Source organism: Pleurodeles waltl, chromosome 3_1 (assembly GCF_031143425.1).
Source record: "Pleurodeles waltl isolate 20211129_DDA chromosome 3_1, aPleWal1.hap1.20221129, whole genome shotgun sequence".
NCBI lineage: Eukaryota > Metazoa > Chordata > Amphibia > Caudata > Salamandridae > Pleurodeles > Pleurodeles waltl.
In genome coordinates this window covers 1,309,291,164-1,309,304,985 of record NC_090440.1, presented here as the reverse complement: position 1 = coordinate 1,309,304,985, position 13,822 = coordinate 1,309,291,164, and the positions used below count along the sequence as shown (strand labels likewise).

General features: G+C 41.8%; 1 protein-coding gene across 2 annotated transcripts in view; it reads right to left on the bottom strand.

Annotated features, from left to right (window-relative positions):
• The window catches only part of ADCY5 (adenylate cyclase 5), a 1,737,221-nt gene that overhangs the window by 835,854 nt on the left and 887,545 nt on the right, over window positions 1-13,822 (bottom strand). For both annotated transcript variants that reach the window (XM_069224661.1, XM_069224662.1), the window contains exons 4-5: window positions 11,592-11,703; window positions 11,303-11,430 (exon numbers count right to left, since the gene is read on the bottom strand). In XM_069224661.1, coding sequence (XP_069080762.1) covers window positions 11,303-11,430; window positions 11,592-11,703 — 240 coding nt within the window. The remainder of the gene's footprint in view (window positions 1-11,302; window positions 11,431-11,591; window positions 11,704-13,822) is intronic.

The following is a 13,822-nucleotide window of genomic DNA, read 5'->3' as shown; positions in this document are numbered from 1 at the left end:
TTAAACAGTTGACAGCAAGATGGGTGGTCTTCTTTACTGTTATGTTTAATTACATCTTGGCAACAGGTATAATCCCGGACAGCTGGAGGGGCTCGATAATCCATCCTTTTTATAAGGGAGGAAAAGCGTCCCAACCATCCAACTATCGTCTAATTGCCCTACTGGATGTGGACCGTAAAATATTTTTCTACAGGTCTCCTGCAGCACTTAGAACGGTGGGCCTTGGACAATGGCATGCTCCCCATTAACCAAACAGGCTTTTCTAAAAAGCAGGGCATCCTAACTAATCTTATGGCTCTTAGTTTAATAGTTAACAGAGCAAAGGTACAGGGACGCCCCTTTATATGTGCTTTGTGGATTTTAAAGCAACATTTGATTGTGTTCCTCGAAACAAACTGTGGGCAAAATTATAGCAATGGGGGCTTCCAGCAAACTTATTGAATGCCATTGTTATGCTCTATTCAAATACCTGGGTAAAAAATAAACTTGGGGACGGCTCCCACCTATCTAGGTCTATTAGGACCTCATCCGGATTGAAGTAGGGTTGTGTTTTAGCTCCACTCCTTTTTAATCTATATATATCAGATTTATCTCCAGTTTTAGACAACCAGCCAGCCCACTCCCCCACTGTTGGCAGCCGCCAAATATCTAATCTACTCTATGCAGAGGACCTGGTTCTGTTTAGCAACTTCAGAGTAGGTCTACAGAAGCTCCTGGTCAGTTTAGGGGGCTATGTGCAGGCCAACGATCTGGAAATAAATCAAGGTAAAAATAAAATAATCCCCCTTAACCGTGAACCCTCTATGTCTCGTAAGTGGTATTTGAATGGGTGCCATATAGAGGAAGTGGCAGCATATACATACATGGGGGTCAGGTTTGACTCAAAAGGTACATTCGCGGGCCATATAGAACTAATCAGGGAGAAGGCCCAAGCGCTAAATCGTGCTTTTGGGAACTTAGCAAAATCAATCCTCAGGCGCCCTCTCAAGCCGATGACCATAGTTATGAGAGCCAAATTACTACCTACTCTCTCCTATGGTGCAGAAATAATGAGGGGAGAGGAGGTGGCCCTGTTAGATAGGCTATTAATTAAATCGTATAAGCAAGTCTTTTGGCTACCCAGATCGGCTTCGCCGGCCCAAATTAGATTGGAATTTTCCCTAGTAAAGCAGTCCCTGGATAGGTTGGCCGCTTTTACTAAGGCTTGCTATAAACAAAGTCATGCTACTAAAGGAACGCTAGCCAACCTAGTCTGGGAGGAAATTAATTTGGAAAGGGGTAATCGTAAATTCAAGGAGCATTTGAAAAAAAAACTATTGCACGGTTGCCTTTAATAAAGCAGTAAATAAAATCAGCTAAAATCTTAAACTGGCTAGGAGATATGGAAGAGCCATCCAAAAGATCTCATGGATGGTTGGTTTTAAACTTGTATAGACTAGGTACGGAACCACCCATTCTGTCTGCTCCTTTACCCCCTGAAATATAAACAGGGCCTTTTATGGCATAGATTGGGAGTTCTTCCAACCCTTGATTTTCTACCTAAATGGAAAAATGAGGCTGAGATACAAACCCGGGATTGCAGTTTATGCCACCAGACAAGGGAGACATTGATCCATGTGGTCTGTATGTGTCCAGTTCTCCAAAGACAAAGAAGGGACCTATTGAGAAGGGAATTTAACGCTCTAGGACTTTGGTCCTGTAGGTCAGCGGTCATTTCAGCATCGGACCCAGGTAATGGAATGTTAAACATCAGGCTAGTCCAATTCCTGAGAATTTTAATTTCCCTTGTCTCTACCTCTTCGCTCCCACTAACAAAGGAGCAGGGGCTGTCTTCCTATGCCACAGAGTGTGAGGGATAGAGATGTTTTTATGATCATGTTGTTTTATTTTGACAAATTATTGTTTTAATGTCGGGAAGTTCCACCTGTAAAGCCTAAATGTGATATGTAAGGTCCTAATGGACACTAGGATGACAGTCTAGGAATCGCACCCAGGTTTTAGGTGTTTCTAATATGGGCTAATGCACTCTGGGATTGTTAGTACAATAGCTCGGCTTGTAAAGACTAAGGGCCAGAAGTAGCAAAGGTTTTGAACGTCGCAAACAGCGACATCGCAATGCCTAATTCCCGTTTGGCGAGTCGGTAACCTGGTTACCGACTCGCAAAACAGGACTGCGAGTCGCTAATAGGAAGGGGTGTTCCCCTTCCTATTTGCGACTCGCTGTGCGATGCTGCATTGCTTTGTGACCGCGAACGCGGTCGCAAAGCAATCGCAGTTACCACCAGTGTCACACTGGTGGTAACCTATTCGCAAAAGGGAAGGGGTCCCCATGGGACCCCTTCCCCTTTGTGAATGGCCTGGAAAACATTTTTTCAGAGCAGGCAGTGGTCCTATGGACCACTGCCTGCTCTGAAAAAATGAAACCGAAACGTTTAATTTTTTCATTTTGTAATGCATCTCGTTTTCCTTTAAGGAAAACGGGCTGCATTACAAAAAAAAAAACTGCTTTATTTAAAAGCAGTCACAGACATGGTGGTCTGCTGTCTCCAGCAGGCCACCATCCCTGTGAGTGCTGCGAGTCGCAAGGGGGTCGCAAATTGCGACCCACCTCATTAATATTAATGAGGTAGGCCTTTGCAACCCCCACCACCATCCTGCATCCTGAATTGCGACTCACAAATTGCGAGTCGCAATTCAGGACTTACCTACATCTGGCCCTAAATGTGATATGCCATGTCAAAAGGGATAGTAGGATTTTCTGCCTAAGTATTGTTTCTGAGTATTTCTTTCAGTATGTGTATATTTACTCAACACCTTTGCACCTGCATTTTACTGAATATAAGAGCTTTTGTATGTTAACAGAAGAGAGTTTTGGGGGAATGGGTAAGATCACCCCTGGTATTGCTAACTTGGCTTATGTTTTCAATGCGTTTTATAGTTTTTATTAACTAATAAAGTATTTTTTATCATCATCATGGTGCAATTCCATTCAGAAGTTTTGCGGTAGTTCTGCCAAAAAGAAGTCTATGGACAATGAATGGGGAAATTTGGTTTTGGGACTGAGCTGAGGTGAATGAACATTTTTGGGGAAATTTCGTGAAGATGTTTCAGATGGTACCAAAGTTATTAAACCAAAAAAAAATTTCCTACGGGAAAGCAGACCCAACTGTAACTACCCACTGACAAGCACCAGTGGGTAATGTTAAAAAAAGATAAAAATATATCTATTTATCATATATATGTGTATATATGTATATGTACACATATATATATAAAACAAACTTTACCAAGAATCATGTGTGTGTATGATTTATATGTAAGTATACATTTACATTTTTTATTATAAAAAAACAAATGTTCCTTCCCATCCATACTCACTTTGAATCTTCTCAAACTTTCAGACTACTATGAACTCCCCAAGATTGTTCTCAATCTTTCAGTTCTCCTTTTCAGCCATACCACCCAATCAACAAGCACACACGACCATTACTTACAAAACAACTTACTACTTCCCCTTTCCAAACATCCACTCCTATCATTCTATCTCTATCTCTACTAACCTCACAATAAATCAAGAGCACATCCCTAATACAACTAATGCACAATAAAATACAAACAAAAAATTGTACTAAACTATTATCTACTAATCATCTAGTGCCATTTGCTTACAGTCCATTTCACAATCATTACAGGGTCCATTCCCTGTTCCCTGGGAGAACGAGTGTGGAATCTGGGAATCTGGAGAATAGTTATGGTAAGCCTAGGCAGTTAGAGTTAAGATCCTCTGTTCATCAGAATTTTGACCCTTGCACAGAAACTGTGCACAAACGAGGCAAGATTCCATTAAAGCTACTCTCCTGGAATGTAGCAGGATTGAAATCTAAGTTCGGGCACCCAAGTTGGGGGGATTTTATTGATTCTTTTCATGTATTCTTCTTTCAGAAACATGGACAGTTTCCCCATTTTATAGATCAGGTTCCTTCATTATTATTGTGGAATCAGTACCATCTACCTCTGGCCGTCCATCTTGGGGAATAACTATCTGAATTAAAGTGTCAATTGACATAAAAATAAAAATATTTCGATATAGGATCCTGGGATTATACTAGGGCTCCTCATTTCCTCTTACAAATTGCCCTCCATTTAATGTTTTAATGCATACAATCGCTGCAAAATGGGGAATAAGAACCCCAAACCCTTCCAGATTTTGGATGATTATCTGGATCACGACGTTGCTAGTTATACCTTGCTAGTTGCAGGTGACTTCAATACAACCTTTTAACCTCATAGAACTATGTATGACTTGTTGAAAGAGGAAGATAGGGTTTGGAACATCCCTAAGATAACAAGCCCTGACTTAAAAAAGATCTTTTTGGTAGTATTCCAATTAGCCACATTTGCTTTCACACATGGGCTGTGGGCCTGTAATGATAGCTCCCTCTCTGATCACAGCCCTAGGCACACTTTCAAGAGGCCTATGTTTACAAGAAACATTGATTATATTTTGTTGGATTTACACCTTTGGGTGAACATGGGGGACATGAAGGTTATAGACAGAGCAGACAGTGATCATAATGCCCTTTTGTTAACTTTAGCAGGCATCCCTTTTCAAGATAATATGATGACTGCCACTCTATCTGCACCAGCAGTCTAATCTAACAATAGAAGGAGTGTCAGATGGCCATGTATTGTGGACTGTCCATAAAAATATGTTGCAATATATGAAACTGTAGAAGAAACAGTAGAACTATTATTTAACACGCCTTTTGACATGATTCCTATATTATTCATCCACTGTAGCATGGTTGATCACCTAAAAGACTACTTTTTTAATCTAGTCTTGTCCCACAAAAGTGCAGCTACAGAAAGCAGTTGGCTCAAGAGGATGGGTCCTCAGGCCCAAGAAGGATTAGGGAGTGAGGCTGCATGCCCTCTCCCCTGTTGCATTGTATCTCGCCATGAGGGATGGGATCGCAGGCACCTTTTAGGGTTTGGGGAGAGGGACCATGTGGCCCTCCTTCCTTTTTTTATTGGAATATGACCCTGGGGGAAGGAGTCCCCAGGGCAGTTAAGGCATGCCCCAGGGGATGGGGTGCCTGGGGCCCAGAGGCTAATCCTATGCTGCGCACACCAAAGGCTGTGCATGGCAGGGGTAACCTTCTGCAGGGGAGGGGAGAGAGTTGGCTGTCTCCAGTGGGTTGGCCAGGGCCTGTTGCCAACCATCTGCTGTGCTCACTCCTAGGCTGTGCGCAGGTTGGGGGTTAATAAATTATTACATTACATTATTATTTCGATTAAAAAAACTCTATAAAATCACTAAAAGAACCAGAGGTTAAAGAAACTTTATTTTGAGGCCTGATGGAAAGATCTGTTTATGTTTAAAAAAAAAAAACTTAAAAATTCACTAAAAAAGAAATGTTAAAGTAACGTTATATTTAGGTGAGTATCTCAGTAAGAACATTAACCTTTTGAACGATAAACAAACAGAGAAATTCACCAGTTATAGTTAACAGAGCAAACTGTAACTTGCCCCCCTGCCAGGCATTGCTTATGACCTCACACAATACATCACTCATGAGATGTTCTATTAGATCATTTATGACATCACTGATGACATCTCAAAAGACATCACTGATGACATTGTCCAAGCTTCTTATGAGCACATTACTCAATGAAAGACTGTGGCATTAAAGGTCTGAAAGTAAGTACAAAATAGCTTAGAATAATATGAAGAATCAGTAATGCCATCACACACACCAAACCCTTAAGTGTAGCTAGTTTGTGTTATGTGCAACTATACTCAACTTCTATTTCATAAATAATGCTCTACTACGGACAGCCTTCATCTGTATCAATCCCCTTCACAGTCACCGATCCTACAGTGAGAAATGAAGTCGATACAAGTAGAAAAGTAGGAACTGTAAACAGTGTTTACTCTATGGAGAGAGTTAACTGTGTACCACACTGCTTGTAGACAGTGAAATTTGCATGAAAAATACACCACAGAGTCTTAAAAAGTATTTACTAAGAACAAGGTTCACTGTATGCTAAACTTTTTCAAAGAGACACTATCATTAAAAATACCCACGGTCTGGGGATACTAAAGATCACTCTACATGCAGCCTTCATAGTGTGGTGAAAGCTTTACAGACAACCCATCTTTTGAAGCTAAACAAGCATGTCTTAGTACCTGCTGCACCCAGTCTTCGAAGTTATGTTGAAATTGACATGCTACGCCACTTCTGTTAAAAAAACTATAGCCTGCTCACAATACTTAGGGCCTGATTTAGAACTCGGATGATGGGTTACTCCGTAACAACGGTTATGGATATCGCGTCCGCAGTAATCTAAATCCCATTACGGCCTATGGGATTTAGATTTTGGTGGACGGGATATCCGTCACAGTTGTGACAGAGTAACCCGTCAACTGAGTTCTAAATCAGGCCCTTAGTATCTACTACGTAGAATCTTTGCTTCGTAGGAAACATTTTCTACAGAACAAAATACTTGTGTGGAACAACCTGGACACAAGTCATCAACTGTCATTTGTTTTGTAAACACCTACACCCATTAGCTGGAGACAGGCTGCACAAAATTAGGTAGAAAGGCAATATGGTAGTTACCCACCACTATGTAAACTTAAAAACAAACTAACACACTCATTGGATGATGTCATCAGTGATGATATAGAACATGCAATGATTGATGTAATATGTGGTCGTAAGCAGTGCATGGTAAAGGCGGAAGATATACTTATCTCTGCTAACTATTACTGGGGAATTTCTGTGTTTTTAGGTGGCAGCCTACTAGACAGCACAGTGGACTTGTTTGCTAAAGACTTCTTGGGGACTTGCAGAAGGTTGACCTAGGAATGCTTTCCATCTGTTGATTAGCATTGGCTTTGTGGTTTGTAACTCAATTTTTCTGGATTTCTATTTGCTAGCTTTATTAGCTTTAGGCTCTGTAGGTTCAGTTTGTCACTCCCATTGCCTAAACTGGGTTTACTATATTGCACAAAGTCTATTTTTGAAAAAATGCCTTTAAATCTTGTTATTATCTGGTTACGTTTGCTGTGCATTCAAAGACAGAAGTCAATTGTCAGGCGCTGTCTTCCAAGGCCGCTGGTTTACTTTCCTTTCTCTGACCTCAAAATGAGAGGATATATGTGACAATCTTGCTGAATCCTGGGGGGTAGGAATGAGGTTTTTTCTAGCACACAACAACATTTAAATGAACTGAGTAAGTATTTCAGAATAAATCAGAATTAGGAACACAAACAAAACACATTTAACATAGCATAGAAAAGCTTTATTCGGTCCGTTGACTATCAAAGCCTACACAGTACAATAAATAATCACAATTAAATACCATCATCTACAATCAGTATAAAACATTGATACACGTGAATAAAATCAAGATACACCTAAGAATTCCATCAAGGTCATCTTCATAAATCCTTGGTTTTTAAAAAAACAGCGATTTATATGCCACGCAGCTACTAAAAACTTGCTAACTGCAATAATCAGATCAAATGAGCTATGACTTTTTAAAATCCTTAGTGCAAAAGTACAATTATTTAATCCCATATCTCGACGAATTTTACGAATCCATCTTGACCGTGGGGTAAAATATGCAGGACAAAAAAACATAAAATGAGCAACAGTTTCTGGGGCACCTGCACATACAAGGCATAAATCAGAAAGAGTGGATGGCCCCCAGGTACTGGTTAAGGACTGCAATGGTAGAGTTCCAAACCGAAACCTTGCGTACAAACTCTTGCCCTGCAGATCGGGTATAATATCTAAATAAGGTTCATATTGCGGAAGCCATTTAAAATCAGTATAAAGATTAGTCAAACAACCATGTGATTTACTGATTATGTAGTTGTCCCTTGCATAGTACCAGTAAACTGATTTTAGAACATTTTTATGACGTCTCTCTAAATTATAAGGATTTTCCCAGTAATCACCCAGTCCCAACACACGGAACCAATGGGACACATGTCTGATCCATGGAATTGTAGCAACATTTTGGCTTTTTAGTATGTCAAGTAATGAAACCTTATATATTTCCAACTCAGGAGTAGGCCATATCCTTATCCGGTATAAAAGAGGTCTTAAAACAACTATATCAGCTACTCGATTTAACCCAAAAGCACATTCTTTTTGTTATTTCTGAAGCGTGATGGAAACAAATACTTTGAAATAATTTTAAAACATTACACTTGGTGATTCAATTTCCACACATTTTGTGTTTGTGTACCATATACTTTTATTAGTAAAACTTATGTCTGTGCAAATGTAATGGTCATTTAATGGAAAATGTGTTGTCAGTAATAGCAGAGCGCTACCATACCATGCATACTCCGCTCTATGCCACTCCTTTCTACTCTGCACCACTCCACAACACTGCACTCTAATGTGCACCACTCTACTTTACACCACTCCACTCTACGCCATATACTCTATGCCACTTCACGCTATGCCTCTCTACTCTACCGTGTACCACTCTCCTCTATGCACTCTACACCATTCCGCTATAGGCCACACTAATCTGCTCTGCACAGCTCCACTCTACGCCACTGCACTATATTCCAATACACTCCACGCCACTCTAATCTACGCTGCACCATTGCACTCTATACAACTTTACTCTATGCCATTCCACTCTATGCCACTCTTCGCAACTGCGCTCTACTCAGCACCTCTCCACTGTACACCACTTTACTCTATTCTTAAACAATCTAGTCTTCTCCACTCTGCTCTACACCACTCTAGTTCACTCTATACCACTCTACTTGTAACCACTGCACTTAACACCAATGCACCCTACAAAACTGCACTTTATGTCACTGCTCTTTATGCCACTGCCACACTACTCTTCATCACTGTACTCTACGCCACTATATTCCACTCTACACCACAGCACTCTGACACTCTACTCTGCAACACTGCACTCTCCACCACTCTACTACAAATGCTCTACTCTAAGTTACTCCACTGTGTGCCACTGCTCTATACAGCACTATACTCTACTCTGCACCACTCTACACCACTGCACTCTGCACCACTTTACTCTGCGCCACTCCACTCTGCACTACTCCACTTTAGTATGCACCATTCTAATTTATGCCACTGCATTCTATGTAGCTTCATTGTATGCTGCTGATTTCAATGCCACTGCACTCAATTCCACTGGTCTCTATGCCACTAAACTCTGCACCACTCTACACCAGTCCATTCTACGCCACTCCAGTCTATGTAACTCTGTGCGACTCCACACTTTGCCACTCCAATACACAACACTCTGCCACTCCACTCTACAACACTCTACTCCACTCTTTGCTATTCCACTCTACGACACTCCACATGACTCTCCTCTACGTCATTAACTTTTAGTCATGATGAATATCAGCCATGCTGGTGTACAATATGAATAAAACACATGGGCAAAGCCAATAGCTCTCGCATAGACGAGACCTATTGGCTTTGCCAATGCTTGTTTTTAGTTCAAAACGTTAATGTTCTTAATCAGATATTTATCTAACTATACTGGCACTCTTACCTTTGTTTTTTTTCAGTGAACTACTAAGATTTTTTTTCAAACAAAAACAGTTCTTTTTACCACACCTACCTCTAAAGTTACTTTAACCTTTTTCAGTGAGTATAGAAGTGGCGATCTGTAAGAGTAAATTCTGAAAAAAAGCTTGCATAGCTACCATGAAAGAAAATAGCGTAAACAACTATCAATCATGCTGATATACCTCATCAACTCTGTTGTTTATGCATGTGTGGTGCCTTTACAAATGTGGCACAAATCCATATGTTTAAACATCTAGCACAAGGATGGCGTAAGATGTGGATCACCAGTACATGGTCGGAGTACTAAAAGTCCATATGTGATCTGAAACTGTTTTTCGAGGGTTAGATTAGGATCAGAAGTACACAGAGGAAGTGTTCATTGATCAAAAAACAAAGCTTGTCAGAGCGCTCTCTGCTGGGCATTTATCAGAGGTATTTGATTGTGCTTGCAGGTACGGCACTGAACATAAATGTATGCAAGTGCATCTTATTCTGTATCTGTGAAAGTTTGTGTGTGACTGTGAATGTGTTTTAAATGTAACATTTTTATAAAGTTTTACCTGCAAAAATATTTCCTAAAAACATATTATTCAAGGAAGCAAATGAAAAGTGTAAGAAAGCTGAAAACGAGTTCCACAAGTCAATGACTAGATTTTAGGATATTGTGAAAAGGGATATTGTGAAACTATATTTACTGGTTCTATATAATGTGTTGATCTTTTGTTCTGTTATATATATTTTATGGATTAGGAGAAGATTAGGTTGATGACGTCTAGAGTGCTAAGCAAGTGTGTGAAAACGTATGGTTTTATTGCAGCTTAGTTAATAAATAGAATCATTTATTTAGGTCTCTCTTTACATTTGACAGTCAGATAAGATAGGCCTCTACGATCCCAGGCATGTACTGTTTTCCCTGAGAGTTTGCAAGAGGAAGTCCCTCAGGGAACAGTCTCTGCTGCAGTTCAGAGTTTTGGGAAATATGGCACAAGGAGAGGGGCTGCTCATTTAGCTTAGAGAGCGCATCATAGCGGTACATACAACAAAGGACAGAAAAAGCTGCAAGCCTTTGTTATGGTATCAAGGAGGCAGCAGCGGCTCCTCTGCAATGGCAGAGGAGCATCGCCCCTCTGGCTAAGAGCCAGCACTGAAAAATAAAACAATATTTTCTGTTATTTTTCAGCTGCTGGCTCAGCTGAGGCAGCATGTGCAGGGAGGGACGGGGCTGAGCCATGGGGAGGGGAGGGGCAGTGTAGTGCAACTAAGTGTGCATGTTTGTCAGACCAGCGTCTTGGGCCGGCCAAACGGACATGCACACTTAGGTTTCTTCAACACAGCTGTGTTACACAGCTGAGTTGGAGAAACAGCGCAAACTCCCATGCAGTGTCTGAGCGGCAGACCAAGCCGCTCAGACGAATCATGGCACTGCCCTGAGGCTAGGTATAGCATGAAAGCAGCACCAGGATTACCGGGGGAGCTTGTGCTGGTGTCTCAGGGACTGCTAGGACACCATCAGCAGCAGCAGGAACAAGAAGAACGAGGTGGCCAGCAGCTTCAGGACAGTTAAGTTCTTTTTTTTTTTCCCTGTCCAGTCCCCTCCCTGTCCCAAAACCTCCCACCTCCCAACTTGAGGTTTGCCGCCGCAGCCACTGCAAGGACGTTCATGTGATACTAAAACCATAAAAACATAGTATTACATATCAGCTGGGAAACAGGTGACTTACGAAATCGCCTCAATCATGTCCATTCCCATCTCCACACAGCAGTGTGCGTGATCCGCGCGAGCCTCTGGCAGCCCAGACACGCAGTAGTAACAGTCTCCCAGGATTTTTATCCGTAAACAGTGATTCTCCTACAGCAGAAAAAAAGAGGTGAAAAAAAACACATGAGGAAAATACATTCATGTCTGATGTTATGTGCCTTTTAGGGAAATTATGGCTATGAGACTCAATGTTTAATGTTTCTATTCAAGAGGGGGAAGGGGAAGCAAGTTTAAAGAAAAGATCCACGTACCGCAGCTAGCTTGTCGAATCTGGCAAAGAGCTCATTCAAGGTCATCACCAGCTCCTGAGCTGTGCACTGTGAGGCCAGGCTTGTGAAGCCTTCGATGTCAGCAAAAAGAATACTGTGGGGGATATGAAAGGAAGCACGCATGAGGGGAGAATATCTGCTTTTAATGAAAATACAATTACAGCCACGGTGTAATCAAATAACAACAAATACCTAGGAAAGTCCTGAATTCCTCGCTGTGGCATAATTACGGTCATTTTAAGCCCATGCACTGTGCCGACGCAATTAAATCCCTTAGTGGATCGCCTGATTTTTTTAAAAGTATTTCTATTTTAATTTTATACACATAGTCATTAAAGCAGAAATGCACAAACTACATATCAGTTAAGAACAGGTGCGAGCCATCAGTGCACAGGATGTAGAAGTCCCACACCAAAGAAGAAGTGATAAGTAATGCAGTCAGGTGCAGCCACACTATGGCATAGGTAGGGAATCGAACTAAGGGTATGCTGCTGCTGCTGCACACGAGGTGCCCAGAATGCTCCCAACCAATCAGCACACGCATGCGTGTGCCTGCCACCATGACCAGGTAGGATGTCATGGCAGCAGGGTGACTATGGTGCAGGCAGAAAGTGGAGTCAGGGGAATGGGGACCACAGGGGGTGATATGGGGAAGAGTAGAGGTGAGTCCCTCTTGCAGTGTCAGGTGATCAGGAGGTGTGCCCGGGGAGATATATGTGACATGTGGCAGGTCTGGGTCTCAGGGGGGAAACCCAGGTTCCAGATTCATGATTGTAACAGATGGGGTAACTCAGGAGAGCCATGAGCTGTTGCGTCACCTCTAAAGCTCTCTAGCATCCCACTGATGTGATATCGGGAATCTCTGGAGCCGCGCAGTTCCACCGTCACTCACACCTGCACTAGGCCATGTCCGGGCAAATGACTGGGGGAGGGTCTGTGACTTCGAGGTCCCCGTAATTCCACTTTCGCGAGTAGGAGTACCAGGTCCATGAACCTGGTGACTGCCCTGTTTTTTTAGGGTGTAGGAACAGACCTAGTGCCCACTGAAAGGAGTGAAGACCATGAGTTATGATCAGAGATCATTCTCCGATTTCAGCTGGATACGAAGGAGGGATAATAAATAGTGACTGACAAGAAACATATGAATCCACAACAATGAAGGCTATGGAGTCAAATAGAAGGTACACCCAGACTCCCTAAGGCGACAATTCTGCCGGATGTCTATAAGGTAGGTAGGAAGCCATTAGTTCTCTCAAAGTGTCCCTAAGGTACTTCTTCACATTAGGAACAATATTCAGTCCCCTAAAAGGCGAAGAGCCAGAACCAGAATGAAAAGTGACATTAAATCACCACAAAGTATCAACAGCTCAGGACATTGATACAACTCAGCCAACAAAACCATTAAAAATATTTTCCTAGAGTCGCGATAAGTCATCAACCATTTGGATCTGAACTATGTACTGCAATAACCCAACTCTTATTCTGCACCAATAGAGCTACTCCTCTCTGAGTGGATGTGCAACAGTAGCTGCAAAGAACTTGATAATCCAAGTCAACCAGTAGTGAAGTTTGCAAAATGGGGGTATGGGCCTCCTGCAAGCACATCAAGAGAACAATCGCAAACTCTGCAAATGGCTTCCGTGTGTTAAATGCTGCACAGCTAACAGAAATGCTCTTGTTTTTTTCCAATTGGGAGACCTGCTCTGATTCTATGGGTCCCATTTGCTCTGTACCTCTGAGTCCAATGTTGACCAACTCCCCCAACCCAGATCACTCGCTACCACAGACAATATCTTGGGAAGGGGGAGATGAAATGGGCAACTTTTGTCCAGATTCTCTGCTTCCAGCCACCACTAGAGACTGTGAAAAATCTGAGCGGAAACTTTACTAGCTCCTCATACATCCTTGATGCTGGATTCAAATTCTGTAAAAAATGAATGACCAAAAAGTAAAGGTGAAGATGGGACCGAGGAACTAGTAACACAGTGGAAGCCATGTCCCCTGAAACTCTGAACTATTCTGGTGCTGTTATGTGGGACTTGAACAGGAGTGATTGTAGGTGAAATCTTTTTTTATTTTACTGTGATCTGGATAAAAAACCTCCTCAATGCTTGTGTTGAATAAAGCTTCCATTAACTGTAATGTCTGACTGGGAACTTGGTGACATTTGACAGTGTTTTTGTAAAACTCATCTGCTTCTAAGATTGTAATCA